The sequence below is a fragment of the Mesoplodon mirus genome (assembly GCF_964341445.2).
Source record: "Mesoplodon mirus genome assembly, chromosome: 6".
Classification (NCBI taxonomy): Eukaryota; Metazoa; Chordata; class Mammalia; order Artiodactyla; family Ziphiidae; genus Mesoplodon; species Mesoplodon mirus.
In genome coordinates this window covers 59,391,333-59,407,548 of record NC_138982.1, presented here as the reverse complement: position 1 = coordinate 59,407,548, position 16,216 = coordinate 59,391,333, and the positions used below count along the sequence as shown (strand labels likewise).

Genomic DNA, 16,216 nt, shown 5'->3' with positions numbered 1-16,216 from the left:
GGGCAACTCTCAGCTCATCAGTTACCATCCTGGAATATTCCTGGACAATGGACTATTACTCAGCCATAAAAAGAAATGAAATTGAGTTATTTGTAGTGAGGTGGATGGACCTAGAGTCCGTCATACAGAGTGAAGTAAGTCCGAAAGAGAAAAACAAATACCGTACGCTGACACATATATATGGAATCTAAAAAAAAAAAAAAAAAAAAAAAGGTACAGAGGAACCTAGTGGCAGGGCAGGAATAAAGACACAGACATAGAGAATGGACTTGGTGGGGGAGGGGGAAGCTGGGGTGAAGTGAGAGTAGCATCGACACTATATATATATATATATATATATATATATATATATATATATATATATAGCTAGTGGGAAGCAGCCGCGTAGCACAGGGAGATCAGCTCCGTGCTTTGGGAAACCTAGAGGGGTGGGATAGGGAGGGCGGAGGGAGGCTCAAGAGGGAGGGGTTATGGGGATTTATGTATGCGTGTGGCTGATTCACTTTGTTGTACAACAGAAACTAACACAGTACTGTGAAGCGGTTATACTCCAATAAAGATGCATTAAAAAATAAAAACAAAAACAAAACAATCCTGGGCCAAGGAGGAACTGTACTGGGCGCTCTTGGGAGTACCATGGTCCTTGCTCTCAGCTGGGAAGGAGTAGGGAGAAGCTGAGGAGGGATGGAGCGAAGCGGAGACCCAGAGATAGGATGAGAGAGGGGCAGCAAGAAGAGAAAAAGAATTCGCAGCAAAATAGAACTCGTGCCTGACGCGGGCCCTCTTGTCGCTGTCCATTACTTGGACCTGGATCGAATTATTTTCTTTCCAAATTTTATTATTTCCAACACTCACCGTGCGACGCTCGCCGGCGGGGCGGCGGGATCACCCCCTCCCTAACTCCGCTTCCCTCCACATCCCACTCCTGACCCCGCCCGGCAATTGGCCTGCTGGACCCGGGGCCGTCGCGGATTGGAGCTCGCCGGCCGGGTCTGCGGGGTTTAAAGAGGGGGGCGGGGACGCGCTGCCCAGCCGCGCTGCTGTCCTCGCCGCGCGCCCGTCGTGCAGCTGGGCTCGCTGCGTCTCGTGGCTTCCCGCTTCCTCCAGCATCCCGCATCTCGCCGTCGCAGGCCAGCGGCTCGCCAGCGCGGGAGAAGGAGGACCGGGCCAGGCGCCGTCGAGCCCGGGCGCGGGCACAGCTAGTGAGGGGCGAGGCGCAGGGACTCCAGGGCGGCCACGATGGTGGCTACATGCCTGCAGATAGTGGGTTTCGTCACGAGCTTCGTGGGCTGGATCGGCATCATCGTCACCACGTCCACCAATGACTGGGTGGTGACCTGCGGCTACACTATCCCCACCTGCCGCAAGCTGGACGAGCTGGGCTCCAAGGGGCTGTGGGCCGACTGCGTCCTGGCCACGGGGCTGTACCACTGCAAGCCCCTGGTGGACATTCTCATCCTGCCGGGTAAGGACCCTGCCTTGCAAGTGGCTGTCCTAAATAAACCCTTTCCTTCCGGGCAGACGGGGGAGGGGAGCATTAGGCAGCGTTCACAGAATCATTTGGGGGCTTGAAGACTTTGGGGCATCTTTTGACACCTTCCGTCCTACTTTGTTGAGGAGGAATTAGGTAGCCCTGAACTTAACCTCTCTCAGCTTCAGTTTTCGTATCTGGAATTTGGGATGACAGTGGTGGCCACTGGCCGGGTCACCCTGAGAAGGTAATGAACTGAGACAGAGACACATAGTTGGAACTCCGTACGTGTTAATTACCGTAGCCTCACCTGCCGCGTGCTCCCACTGTGGGTGGATCAGAAGCACTTCATCCCCCGGCCTCCTCCTGCAGGCGCCCTGCTTTCCCTGTTAGAATCCACCCGCAGAGGCTGGAGGAGGAAAGAGAGAAACAAAAGCATTCCAGCTATCCGAACAGGCGCAGGCTGAGTTTCCCAGTCCTTGTGGGACGGCCGAGGTGTCCTGGCCAAGTTAGGGCCCTCCTACCTGCGCGCAGTCGGTTCCCACAGGCCCCGGGGCCTGTCCCATTTCCCCCACCCCTTGCCCCCGCAGTGAAGGGCGTCGGTCCTCGGGCCTGCCGAGACTCCCCTCCCAGTCTCCGCACCCTGGGGTCGGAGAGGGAAGAACGGGCGCCCCTGGGAGGGCCCATTCACTTTGGGAAAAGGCGCACCTCCGCGGGTCGCCCCCTCCCCTACGGCTGTGCCTCAGAGTGGGGAGGGGAGGGAAGAGTTGCCTAGTTTCCACCTTCCCCGACGCCAGCCGGTGCCGAATCTTAACTTGCTGCCCCGTTGAAAAATTCTGGGCAAGTTTCAATTCAGATTTAAACCTCGAGCCAGTTGGATGATTGACAAGGTCTCCGGAGCCCCTTCAGGTTTTCTGCTCGGAATCATGGCTTATCCCGGCCCAGGCCTAAGAACGACTGTCTTGCTAGCCTTTGAGGATGGTGCGCCTTTAAAGGCCTATCCCAGTTTCCTTAACAAGTGGAGTAACTGGGCAGTCTGCCGGAGTAACTGGCCCCGAGGCCGCCGCCAGTCTGGGAGGCTTTGGCTTTGGCCTTCTCCTGGATGAGCCTTTCGCTCCCGAAGACTGCCCCCCTTTAAGCCTCACCTCAAGTGCTTCCTATTTCCAGGTCCTTGTCGGAATCTATCCGCCCTTCCTCCTTGCCACCCTGGTATTTGACCCCTATCCCCGTCAGTGCACGTTTCGACTTTTCTGTTCATTGTTTGTGAGCCAAGTTCACCTACCACATTTTAAATTCCTCAAAGATATAGCTAGCATCCTACCCTCTTTGCATCTTCCCCTGTACTTGGCACTGCCCCTGACACACAGCAGGTACGCACAGTGCGTGCCAGTCCTGCCCTCCATTTTGGACTTTCAGAATGACAGAGGTCTGGGGAACCCAGATGTGGACCCACCTTCAGTTAAAGCTGCCGTTGGTAGACCTGGGCCAGACTCTGGGATGCAGTGCTCACAATCCGAGTGATTTGGGACACGTTCCTAACCTCTGTGAACCCCAGTTGTCTTCTTTTAAAAATTAAAATGAAACCAACCGCCTATCTTTCAGAGTTGTTTTGGGGATTAAATGAGATGAGAAGTGTAAGCCTCCTTAGATGTAGTAGAGGCTCCATAAATGGTAGCTATATTTTTTATTAAAAGCCGGGCATGGTATTTTTAAGAATCTGACTTGAAGCATAAAATGACTCTCTGCTTCCTTCCTCCTGAAATTAAGTTTGCTGAGCATTCAGTGACAAGTGGTTTATTTTTAGAGAACATAGACCATCCTACAGATGGAGTACATTTTAGGGAGGGCCTACTCCTTCCTGTGGTCCCCTCCCTCACACAGTAGGTGGGCACAAGGACAGATCTCAGTCTCCATCTTTAGATTCTCAAATGTGGCCTTGGCACCTAGCATGTTCACAGACTGTGCCATGAATTTCAGAATCCGGGTGGCTAGCTGACTCTCCTTTATGCCAGCCCTGGTTCTCTGACCAGTCGCAGGGGCTTAGGACTGAGGTCAGAGGTCTTGCCTCAGACCTCCTATGGCTCCTTTCTGGGGGTCTTCAAGTCAACAGATACTTGATTGATTGATTGCTCTTAATTCGGAAGAAACTGAGTTGGACGATTGTTGGGAGTGTGTCCTTGTGGAGTCTGAATTCTGGCAAAACAAATCTTGCTAAGAGGCAATCTTGCAGTTGGGTCTTGGTGCACAGGTAGGCTGGCCACATTTAGTGTGAGGGTCCTGGCACATGAGGCAGAAGCTGGGGCTTGTTTTGGGGTTTGCCATTAACTCTGCTTCCCCCACGTCACTAGCTCTACTTTCCTCTGAGTCAAGAGGGAGAGTTACAACTCCCCCACCCCCTTTTTTTGAAGGAGGGAGAGTGTTTTAGTGAGAAACGATACATTTAATTGTATCATATTCTCCCAGCATCTTGTCAGATTTATTTTACATAAATATTGCACATATTATAATCTGTTTCTTAATAAAGTAGTTACCTGGCATTTTATTTGACAGTATAAAGTTCAGGTAGCTTTGCTCCACTCTTATTATTCAACTCGTTAATTCCTTCATTCATAATTGTATGTTTACATCATCTATTGTGGGCACTGTGTTAACTCCATGAAGACCAAGGCAGGTGTCTGTCTTCTAGGAATCCCTGGGACTGGAGAGATGCCTTTATGGAAAGTGGACCATTGTGGAAGCATGCCCAGGGCCCAGTCGGGGAGGCAGGAGATGGAGCCTGACCATCTATAGGGGACAGGATTCATGAGCAAGCAGTATCTGGGGAGATATCAAGAGAGGAAGCCTGAGCCTCAGCTTAGTCTAGTTAGGGCCACATACTGTTTATACACAATGTGAATTAAAAGCACATGGTTAAGGGACAAAATCACCTAGTACACCTGGAGATAAAAGTACTGCCTTGACACAGAGTAATATTAGGAATACCAGTAATAATAGCTGACCCTTTTTGGAGTACTTAGCCTGTGCTAGGCACTGTTCTGAGCACTTCATGAATTAACGAATTTAATCTTAGTTGAATTCCATTGGAGAGATGTAGGTACTATTATTATTTTTACTCTATAGGTGAGGAAAGTGTCAAGACACTTGCCCAAGGTCACACAGGTAGAGCATATCAACAGCAGGCTGGGATCAACACAGACCATCACAGAAGAATTCTTCAAAGATTTGAATTTTAATCTGAATTTTTCACAAGGTGATGTAACAGTGTAATTGTACTCTTGGCCTCTTCATCTCGGAAGCTTGGATGAGTGGTCTAAACCAGGGATCCCCATTCAGTCTCTCCAGCCCCCAACCTTCCTTTTTTTGTCACTGAATCCCTTTAAAAGTTGAACATGCAAAGTGATCTTGGACAACATTTAACATATGTCCTGGAGTGGGACAAGAGGGAGGAAGGCAGATGGTGCTGAATTCCCGTGAGGCAGGATTGAGGATTCAAGGGGACCCGTGGCCTAACCCCCACCCTGTCTGCACTCTTGTTCCCAGGCTACGTGCAGGCTTGCCGAGCCCTGATGATCGCTGCCTCAGTCCTGGGTCTGCCGGCCATTCTCTTGCTGCTGACGGTTCTCCCCTTCATCCGAATGGGCCAGGAGCCTGGCGTGGCCAAGTACAGGCGGGCCCAGCTGGCTGGCGTCATGCTCATTCTGCTGGGTAAGACAGCTTTCTGTAGAGCACCCCAGCTCCCAGCAAACCTGAAGAATCTCGGGTCTTGCTGATGCTTCATCGAGTTCAAGAGACGTGTGCAAGGAAGGCATGTGAATCCACTGGGGGAAAAGCCCCCCACAATGTGTATCCCTTTATGTTTCTTGGGCGGTTGATGCAGAGGGATAAGTAATGTCTGTGGGAGTCACTGAACATAAAAGTAAGTTAAGGGACTTCCTTGGCTGTCCAGTGGTTAGGGCTTTGCACGTCCATTGCAGGGGGTGCAGGTTCAATCCCTGGTCCAGGAACTGAGATCCCACAGGCCGTTTGGCGCCACCAAGGAAAAAAAAAAGTGTAAAAAAACAAACAAAAAGGATTTTGAGGGTATACCTAAGAGAGAGAACAGAAGGCAGAAGAGAGTTACAGGGCAGCTCTCCACTCAGGCTTCACGATAGAATCCCTTTTTGGAAACACCTGTGTCCAGGTCCCACTGCAGGTCCATTGAGTCAGAATTTCTGGGCATTAGACCAGGCAAAGATATTTTTTGAAAGCTTCCCAGGTGACTCTTGAGTGCAACCAGGATTGAGAACTTCAGTTAACATATAAAGAAAGACCAGAGAAAGAGGAGGGCAAGATAAAAGTAAGATGCTGAGGGTAGTAGATCACTAGGTGATGATTCCATCTTTTATTCAGTAGGCATTCACTGAGCATCTGCTGAGTGCCAGGCACTATGGTAGGCACTGGGGATATTGGAGAAAAGAAGGTAGTCTCTGCTTTGAGTGTCCTTGGACATCTTGATGTACTTGGTGTGCTTGCTCACCTAAAAAAGGTACACAGGCTGTGCATACACATAGGAAGGCACCTGATCCAGATTGGAGGAGTTTTCCAGAGCAGAGGACCCTAGCGATGAATTTTGAGAGTTGGATAGAAGGTGGTCAGGTCATGGATTGGAGAGAGGGACAGCTCAGGCCAAGGACACGACATGTGCTTGTTCAGTGTTCCTGATTACACCTGCACACGGGGGTCTTGATTTAACAACCTAGGGAGGGTCCTTCTAGCTCTACACTCTGACATGCATTTTAAGAACAACAGCTCTTGTCACCAAGTGCCCTGAGACATTGTGAGGAGACATTGGTGTGGATATGAGTTAGATATAAATCATGTTCTCCTGGGACAGGAAATTCCCATCCCCAAACTGGTATCAGACCATGTGTTTGAGGGGGAAAGGTAAGGAGCCAGGGTTCTGTGTGGATCAGTACCACTTAGTGATGGTCACCCACAGTGACACCGGTGAGGTGAGGGGACATGAGACATAGGGGTAAGGTTTCCCTTGATTGCAAAGGGATGGAGGTTTTTAGAGGCTTGTGAAGCCACGGAGAATTCAGAGGAGGGGCTTGCGTGTGTGTGTGTGTGTGTGTGTGTGTGTGTGTGTGAATAGGAGTGAAAAGACCAGAAAACCTCTGTAATTTCCAGAGAAGAATTTGGGCATGGACATTTTGGTTCCCGCCACAAAGAATTTGTGTGGGAGTGCCACACGGAACACACAATCAGCATCACATGCTTCATCCAACTCACAGGGTCCTTCCTTGTAGTGCTTTTCGATGCCCAGATCTTTGCATCTGAACTCCCTTTCCAGTAGGTAGACAAAAGCTCTACGAGTAAACTGGTTTGCAGAATCCAGGTGAAACCCTTTTCATCCTAGATATTTGCAGTTGTTTGTAACTTTCCTCACATTCTTACAGAAGCCTCAGAAGGATTTCTCTTTAGCTCTGAGGATCCCAAAACCAAAGGATGAGTCCGTTGTGTTGAGTGTTCATCTTTAGAAATCCTAGCCTTCCATATGAGAGTCACGGAATATCCACAAGTAAGAGAATACATGAGAAAACCCCAAACCCAAACCCTGTAGAAAATAAAGATATAAAAGCAAAGTCATAGAGACAAATTGGTATTTTAAAAACCCCTGAAAACAACTTAATTGTCCAGTTGAATATAATGATTATTAAAAAATAACAACCCGTTGTTTGAAACTTCCTAGACGAATTAAATACTGTTTTTCTTCATCTTTTTCAAGTGGGTTGGTGGATGCAGACAGAATCATAGAGAGGAGAGTGAGAGGGATGGGCAGGTATGGGTGTGAGCTTCTCAGTCCTTGTTTGCTTCCCAGAGGGAGACGATGGAGGGGGCATTGAGTGATCTGACACCCCTTCCCCCAGGGAGGCTGCCCCTTTCTGGCCACTCGCTGTAAGGATGGGATGAGGGCACTGCTCCTTGCCCTCTTGTAGCCTTGCATCTCCAGTGGTACTTGCGTCCTCTTTGATGGCTCCTGCCTGGATTTGTTTCTCAGTGGGTCGCAGCTTGCCTTTGGGTTGGATGTTGTTTAGACTGGAACGAGCTCGCTTGCTTGCTTGATCTGGAAATGTAAAGCTCATTGTCTCAAGTGTGGCATCTGCTGGCCTCCCCTAGGTGTTCTCGGCAGGGAGCCCGAGTGCCTTGTTTCCCCTGCTGGGCAGTGGGTGGGAGGAACAAGAGAGAGTGAAGCCTCCCTTTGTGTGGCTCAGGATGGGCTTCTGTCCTAGGGGTCACCAGAGGTGCTCCAGTTGAGGTGTGGTCCCCTTCCAACGGGGGCCAGGCACACTGGGGTGTGGGAGCCTGGGAACCGGAAATGGTGTCAAAGCTAATCTTGGGATGAAAACTGTAAGCACTTTTAATTAAAATCAATTCTTCCTGACTCTGAAAACCTTTCATTATTTTTCAGAAAGCTTAAAAAAAATTATGTCTGTGGTACAACAGCTTATCTTCTCAGGAGTCTGAGTTCAGTGTTGTGAGGATTTGGTTCCTGCTGTGGGGGGAAGGAATGGGCGCCTGATGCTGCCGACTTCTTAAGCCAGATGAGTAGTTCAAAGAGCAGCAGGTGCCTCAGATCCAGGACGGAGCAGAGGCAAATCTAATTCTAACCTATGGCTTTTCTAGAGCCCCTGCTGAGGCAAGAGGTACCTATGCCCTGAGATGCTTCATCTTATTATGTGGAGTCAGACCAACTGTACTAAATCTTGGACCTACCGCTTTCCAGCTGTGTGAATGGGGCCAGTTACTTAATGTCTCTGAGGCTTTATATAAAATGGGGACAATACTGCCTGCTTCTGAGGTTGGTAAGAATAGTGAAATGATGTATGCAAGTTATTTAGCATGCATGGTGTCTGGCGCCTAGTAGGTGCTCAACAACTGGTTGCTATTTTATAGATGTTGTTTAGAGGAAATAGAGAGCTAACCTAGAAGGCAACTGGGTATTCCTTCCATCACATCTGATTTCTGCAGGGTCATCTCCACACGTGAAACTGGTAAGGAGAGATGACGAACTGTTCCTGGAAACACCAGGTCACATCCTGGTCTAATGGAAATATTTTCTTTGCTTACTTTGTAAAAACCAGAGTGTAGGGATCAATAGTTTGAGTTTTTGACTTATTCCATTATGAAAAGTCATGATAAGCTACCCAACTGAAAATGCTCAAGCTTAGTTCTGATTCAGTCTAATTCTCATCTCACTATAAGTTACAAAGTACTTGATTTGGGTGTTTCTTGGGGAGATGGGGTAGGGAATGGAAGGAAAGGAAATGTATTTTCCTTCCTAAGTGGAATCCTTTGTCTTCTCTCCTCCTTTTAAAAAGTATGGCCTCAGGAATCCTATTTGTATTGGAAAAAAGTTTTCAACTTGGAACTTATAGGCTAATAATGAAAGTGCCGTAAAATAAAGGGTATATGCAAATGTGGGAAAAATTGAGCTTGTCACACACAGAGAATCGGATGTCCTAGGGGGATTGGGAATCCTTGGGTGTGAAATAAACAGTGATGCCCTTAATCCCGGAGTATTGAGATAATAGAAAAAGTCTTCTTTCAAACTCATTAACTTTACACAAAGTTCCTAATCTAAATCAAATTTCATGTGGGTAGAAGAAAGGATGTAGCATCTTAGTATGGTTGTGGCTTAAAATGACCTTATTAGTAAAATTGGAGGAATTAACTGCTTTATGAGGTCTTTTCTGTCTCTAACTTCAGTGTTTTTTAAAAAATTAACAAATAACCACGAAGTTGGCTTTTAAAAAATGTTGTAGGAAAAAAAGAGATAACGATGTGTGGAATAGAAATAAAGAGAAAAAAGTGCTGAAAGCAGGCCAGGAAAATAATGTACTCAAATGTTCCATTGACTTGATGATTGTTGTAAATGTTAGATCTTCATAAAAGTCATTGCATAGAGGCCTGTGTCCTTTGGCAGCTGTTTTCTTAAGTCAAAATTTAGACAGTGACAAATGAAAAAAGGAAAGACAAAAAATTTTCTGGTTTCAAATTATAAGGAAACAACAAATACATATGACTCCAACCAACAGCTAGTTAGAAATCTGATTACTTGTTGTCTTGAGTTAGCTGGCTTCTTTGTGAAAAGCTAAAGTGAATTGCTAGTTAGATCGTATGACATAATAGCAGCAATTGCGGAAGATGGCGTTCGGTGCACTGTAAAATGTTAAATGGAAGGGGATTTTAAAAAAAGGTGTTGTGGAAAATTGGAAACATACACAAAAGTAGAGGCTAGTGTAATGAACCCCTGTGAACCCAAACTCATTCCCAATAATGATCAACTCACATTCAATCTGCTTCGTCTCTGTACGTCTACTTTTCTCCCAGTCCCCAGATTTTTTGTTTGTTTGTTTGTTTGTTTGTTTGCGGTACGCGGGCCTCTCACTGCTGTGGCCTCTCCCGCTGTGGAGCACAGGCTCCGGACACGCAGGCTCAGTGGCCATGGCTCACGGACCCAGACGCTCCGCGGCATGTGGGATCCTCCCAGACCGGGGCACAAACCCGTGTCCCCTGCATCGGCAGGCGGACCCTCAACCACTGCGCCACCAGGGAAGCCTTCCCCAGATTTTTTTGAAGCAAATCTCAGATATCAGATCAAGGAAGATTTTTTCCAGTATTACTAATGTAAGTCAGAGTAATTTAAGTTATTTTAATGAAAATATTGCTTTGTGCTGGAAATTATGCCTTTAAAATTTCTTTCAATGCTTAATACTGAAAGTGACAAAGCCTGAAAACAGAGGTGTTCATTGGAGGAAGGAAGAAATGTCAGGGTCTGCTGCTCTTCTGTCTTTCTGGGCTTCTTTGTCTGTCTGTCCGTCTCTCTCTCTCTCTAAGTTGTTACCTCCAAAGCCAAACACACCTGTACCAATTTTATTCAACTTCATCACATTTATTTAACTCCATGTATCATGTATCACCCTGTGTCATCTAATCCCTAAATAGATGAAAAGCTACACTTACATTTCATTCCTCTTAAACTGCCTTCCCAAATATTTTCTGTGTTTGGCTACATCACGATCATTGCTAACTTTTAATAAGGATATTTCCTATCAACTAAAGAACTGACTGTATTAAATTATTTGAAATTTATCAAAAAGGGCAAACAATTTTATTCTATGAAGAGCAAGGAATTCTGCTTGTGAGAGGACCAAGTCCAGATGAATCTACATCTACACAGTGAAGCTTTCTTCTCCCCTTCTCCTTCTTTTGTTTTTTTCAGATGAAGATATTCCTAATTTTCACTTTCTAGTCCCCCACAAGTGGCAGAATTTTTTTCCTCTTGTGCAGGTAACTGTTGCATCTTCTGAAGGTAGAAGAGGAGAAACAAATTGAAAAATCTAAGTGTTAAAATTGCCCCTGTCCTATTTTTAGAGACTTAATTTAAAAATAAATTCTGATGACATAAAAAGAAATGAAAATTCCCTTTATCTTCCTTCAATGTTCTTTACCTTATGGGTAACTGTGACTTTTTAAGAAAAACATTTTCTTTATTTTCCCCAAATATGGAGAGAATCATTACAAACTCTTTGTATGTGTGTGTGTCTCTGCAAATAGCAATAATTCTAGCAGGCCTCCTATGTCTTTAAGAAAGCCAAAAATTACTGCCAGTTCTATTAATGTGTCACATCTTTTAGTTGAGTATGATATGACTTGCATTTTTAACTTTACTGATTAAAACTAGTAAATCAGTAAATCCCCTTTCCCTTCAAACCATGCTGAAATTGAGTAAACTCCTTTTTTAGTTTTTAAACATTCTTCATTGTGAGTTCAGTTGAAGGTCACAGTGAACCTCTCATTCCCTTTATGTTGTGTGGCAGTCTGTCATCTTCTAGTGGTTTTTGATGTGGTCCATCTTTGAGAGCCACAGGAATTCCACCCAGAGTTCAATTATCTACTAGGAAATAAAGAGCCTGCTGGTGCTCATTTGCCTTGTTTTGCATGGATTGTAAAAGAAGGAAATCTTTAATGAGGTAAATCATGAGCTTGTAGCTTTGAGTGTGTTAAAGTCACATTAAAGTTTTATAATTTTGGAAGTCAGTTTTGGTGTGGATGAGGTGGAGAATAGACTAGAAATGAATCTACCTCTCATCTCTCCATCTGTCTGTCCATCCATCCACCCATTCACTCACCCAGTCCTATAAGTTCATTATTTAAATGTTCAGACATTTTTATGATTTTTCCTTTTCTAGTGAATTATATAGGAATAAAATCTAACAAAATCTCTAAAACATTCAAAATCAAGACTGATAATTACTTTTGAATAGCGAGCCTGATTCTTTCCCTACGTGAAGATAACCTAGCTTTATTACTTTGCTTAGGAAAAGGGAAAGAGTTCAGTGAAATTAGAGGCAACTTTTAAATCTTATTCTATAAAATCTAAACCAACCTGCAAGTTAAGTGAGGTTTAAATGAAATGTGGAGAATGCTTTTGTTTGTGTGTGTGTGAGTGTGTGTGTGGTATATATAAATACAAAGTAATTGAAAAACATAAAACTTAATTTGAACCATAACTTGTTTTGAATCCAGTTAATAGTTTATAGGAAAGATCAATTGGATTGAACCAAATCAACTGGGAATCAAATCTTTTTTTTTTTCCCCTATGGAATTCGGCTTTTCCCTCCCCACCTTTCCCTCTAATCAAGCTTGGGTGTTTGGAAGCCCTTGCTAGGTTGCTGTTTTTTCCTGTATCAGAACGAATGCCCCTTTTTGGCATCTAGGGGTGTGTAGCAGGATTGTGTCTTGATATGAAGAATCTAGAGCAATTCTTTCTGGCTCAAACACTCTAGAAAAAGCTTGTGCCCCTTTCATGATAGAGAAAAGGCTTTTCTCTGTGCCTCACTGAGAGTATAACTATGACAATAGCCAAGCAGTTCTCCAAGAGTGCCAGATTTGGAATCTGTGGCCAGAGGAAGAGAAAGAAAAAAATTGTACCTTAAGTATTCAAAGCCCTGCGTTGGAAAGGGAAGGTTCCATCAACCAGATCAACTGGTGTTCTTGAGAATACTCTATTCACAGAAGGAAAATACATCTTCTTATGGTATCGCATATAAAAACATTACAGAAGCTGGCATGATGGTGCTTTACTCTTTAAGTGAAGCTATTAACATATGGATAGATTTTAGCTTCTTAGATAATCTATCAATATATAAACTGCTTAAATATATGAATAGTTCACAGTTAATGGAATGAATTTAAACTGTTAGAAAGCCAGTTGGAGCAATTCAAAGCCCCCAAATTCACTTTCTTACTTCTGACTTCCAACTGGGATCTATACTTTTTTAGGACAGGAATCACATCTATTTATATATATCTATACACACCTTGTGGGGATGGGCTTAGTGTGTTGTCAACAAAACCCTATGTTACAAGCTACACAAGTGCAATGAGATAGTCTAAAAGGTCTTTCAAAATGGGTAAGACTTAAATCTTTTCTTCAGTTTAGAACTAATGTACAGGGCTGTTAGATTTGAGTGCTATGTTAAAGAAAAATTACATTTTTTTCTCTGTGGACATAGAAGTAAGTTAGAAAATTACTCTGTATGAGCAGAAAAAAGCTTTCTGAGTTGAAAGTGACAAGGGTACCCCTTGTAGCAAACAGTGCAGTGCCCTGAAGTGAATTTATCAAAGGCTTTTTGACTAACAATTAGAAACCTTATTATTATTATTACTTTTTGGTCTGTCAACTTTAATGTGCCATCCCAACCTACATCTTTAACTAAAATTTCTGTCCTGCTGTAGTTGTGAGAGATCAGATGATACCAAAAGAAGAAGGGAGTTACTTTGTCTAGAGCGTTGTCGTGTAGTACATTAGCCACTAGCTACATGTGTTCATTTAAATTTAAATTAATTAAAATTCAAAATTTGGTTTTCAGTCTCACTAGCCTCATAAATGTTCAATAGCCCATGTAGCTTGTAGCTACCCTATTTGACAGTGCTAGTGTAGAGGTTTAAAATGTTTTGTCAAGTCTTTATAGGCTCCTGCCTGCCCTGTTTTTTTTTTTTTTTTTTTTTTTTTTTGCAGTACGCGGGCCTCTCACTGTTGTGGCCTCTCCCATTGCGGAGCACAGGCTCCAGACACACAGGCTCAGCGGCCATGGCTCACAGGCCCAGCCGCTCCGTGGCATGTGGGATCTTCCCGGACCGGGCACGAACCTGTGTCCCCTGCATTGGCAGGCGGACTCTCAACCACTGCGCCACCAGGGAAGCCCATGCCTGCCCTGTTTTGTTACTTTGCTTGGGAGGAGGTGAAGAACTAAATGATGTAGAGGCTATTTCTTATGGTGATGACATTTGTTGTGATGGGTCACAACCCTTGAATGGGTAACTTCTTTTACTCTGAGAACTGTTCATGTGTGTATGGAGATTTTGTGACTGTGAAGCAGCACAATACAAACTCAGACTCTTCGCCGATACTCCACTGAGGTCTGGCAGTATTCACCACAGCAAGAGAATTTTCATAGCTTCTTCCGGTCTTTGTACTATGAATTGACCAAACTGAAAGAATAGAGTGGAAATTGGAGTGGACACTGTCTTGTTTCTCATTTTCGAATAGCTCAGGTCATCCAGTCATTCAACTGGTATACATTGAGCACATACTCTGTGCTTTGTACTGAGCTAAACTCTGACTTTACAAACATAAGACATGGGCCCTGCCTTCAAGGAACTCAGAACTTGGAATGGGAAGTAGACATGTAAAGAGAGAATTATAATGCAATTAGGTAGGTGTAAGAGTAGAATTATAATTATAGGTATATAAAGTCAAGATATATAAATAAATACAAATACATATTTTTTGGACTTAAATGATGTATTTCTAGGTTTTTACATCAGAGTTCTTTTGTCTCCATCACCTGTTGAAAAAATAAGGACCTAGCAGTTTGGTACAAGCTTTTGATCAGCTTATTCCATAGATTCAAACCTTTAGGTTCAGATTGCCCCTGCGGGAGCAGAACTGAGTGTATTGAGTTTGGGGAGTTGGTTGGAAGCCAGAGGGGTGCGTATGTGGGGTGAAGGGGAGCCTGCCCGCTGCTGGTGTGTGATGGGGATGCCCAGTCACAGCCCTCTCCATGTCTCCCCAGCTCTCTGTGCCATGGTCGCCACCATCTGGTTTCCTGTGTGCGCCCACCGTGAGACCACCATCGTGAGCTTTGGCTACTCCCTGTACGCGGGCTGGATCGGTGCTATGCTGTGCCTTGTGGGTGGCTGTGTCATCATCTGCTGCGCCGGAGATGCCCAGTCGTTTGGTGAAAACCGTTTCTACTACTCTTCGGGCTCCAGTTCCCCCACTCATGCCAAGAGCGCCCATGTATAAGAGAGCTACCAGCCTACCCATGGAGGTGCTATAGATGCTGGGCCCATGGCCCTAGGTTTGCTTGCCACAGTGAGGGGGTGGGAAGCCCACCCCTCTGCCAGGCTCCAAAGCCAAAGGTCTAGAAAAGCATCCTGTCTGGCATTTTGTAGTCTTAACACCCCCTCTCCTTTTGTTGCCTTAAGAGAAATCTTTAGCTCAGATGCCACACATTTTTTCCATGGTTTTGCCCACTATTAGCTGTTTTCTGGGGGCATTCCTTTGTCATATATATATATATATATATATATATATATATATGTATATATATATATATATATATGTATACACATATATATGGGAAAAAAATTTCCCTCTCTCTTTAACTTTTAAATATCTTGCAAACATTGCTGAGTTGGGTGTGGGGAGAGAAATAAAAGACACTTTCAAAGTGTTACAGATGACAATGGGAGCCTCATAAACATGCCTCTCTGTTCCCTCCCTCCTCTGTCAGCTCCAAGGTCACTTAGTTATAACCAATAGAAAAAGATAGAATTGGGAACATGGGGTGGGGAAGGGAGGGGAATTGTGGAACTTTCCCTCCATGGGAAAGTTTCCCTTTTGTAAGTTGAGGGCAAGGGGTGGAGATATTTTTTAGTTTGTGATTTTACATTTATCTGTACATACTTTTTCAAGATTGCTCATTTTTATAACCATGGTTTTCCTGAAATTCTCAATTCATCAGTATGAAGGAAATGAACCAAATAGACTTTAATGATACCATAAGTAACAGTACAAGTGAGTATAACTCTAACTGACATTCCACAAAACGTTTTTGATTTCCAGGTTTGTATGATGTAGTTTTGAATCCTACACTTGCATGTGCTTCAATTTAACACATTTTAGAAGCTTTTCCCCATTTCTCTCTATTTTCATTCTGTTAGCTGCCTTGAAGCGATATTGTTTAACAAAAATTGTACTGTTGAATTTGGCTTTCTGGGTGCAAACACTGATGGTGTATCAGTATCTGAGACCCCAAACTCTCCAAACATTGATGGTGCATTTTGTTCTTTAAATGAAATCTGTGCAATAAAGTAACGGACTGTCTGCAAAACTGGCCTTTAATATTCTGTTGTATCCAGAGGTATTCATTCATCAATTGAAAATTTTTTCATTAATCTCTACTAGTAATTTATAGGGAACCTGGTCAGGGATTCAAAAACAAGTCATTCTGCACTGCCATGAATAATTGAAAAGTTATATTTTATTCGCTGTATTGTGGTGGTAATGTGTGGTAGTAAAAATGTAACCTAGATGCTCTCTAGGTCTCTTAAGTGGGGATGTTATGGCTTCTTTAAGTCATATATAAATAGGCAGCCATCAATATCAAGTGCCAAGTATCACACAGTTAA

At 44.3% G+C, this 16,216-nt stretch overlaps 1 protein-coding gene across 1 annotated transcript; it reads left to right on the top strand.

Moving 5' to 3' along the window:
• Positions 1-1,073: 1,073 nt before the first annotated feature.
• On the top strand, positions 1,074-15,900 carry CLDN11 (claudin 11). Its single transcript, XM_082625110.1, has 3 exons — positions 1,074-1,465; positions 5,012-5,176; positions 14,596-15,900. The coding sequence occupies exons 1-3, from the start codon at positions 1,240-1,242 to the stop codon at positions 14,826-14,828; spliced, it is 624 nt and encodes a 207-aa protein (XP_082481236.1). The 5' UTR covers positions 1,074-1,239; the 3' UTR covers positions 14,829-15,900.
• Positions 15,901-16,216: the final 316 nt, after the last annotated feature.

Bases quoted from the DNA above. Each gene is read 5' to 3' on its own strand.
- CLDN11 (XM_082625110.1), top strand. From the start codon at position 1,240: ATGGTGGCTACATGCCTGCAGATAGTGGGTTTCGTCACGAGCTTCGTG. The intron at 1,466-5,011 runs GTAAGGACCCTG...TCTTGTTCCCAG, and splicing joins GGACATTCTCATCCTGCCGG to GCTACGTGCAGGCTTGCCGA. The intron at 5,177-14,595 runs GTAAGACAGCTT...ATGTCTCCCCAG, and splicing joins CGTCATGCTCATTCTGCTGG to CTCTCTGTGCCATGGTCGCC.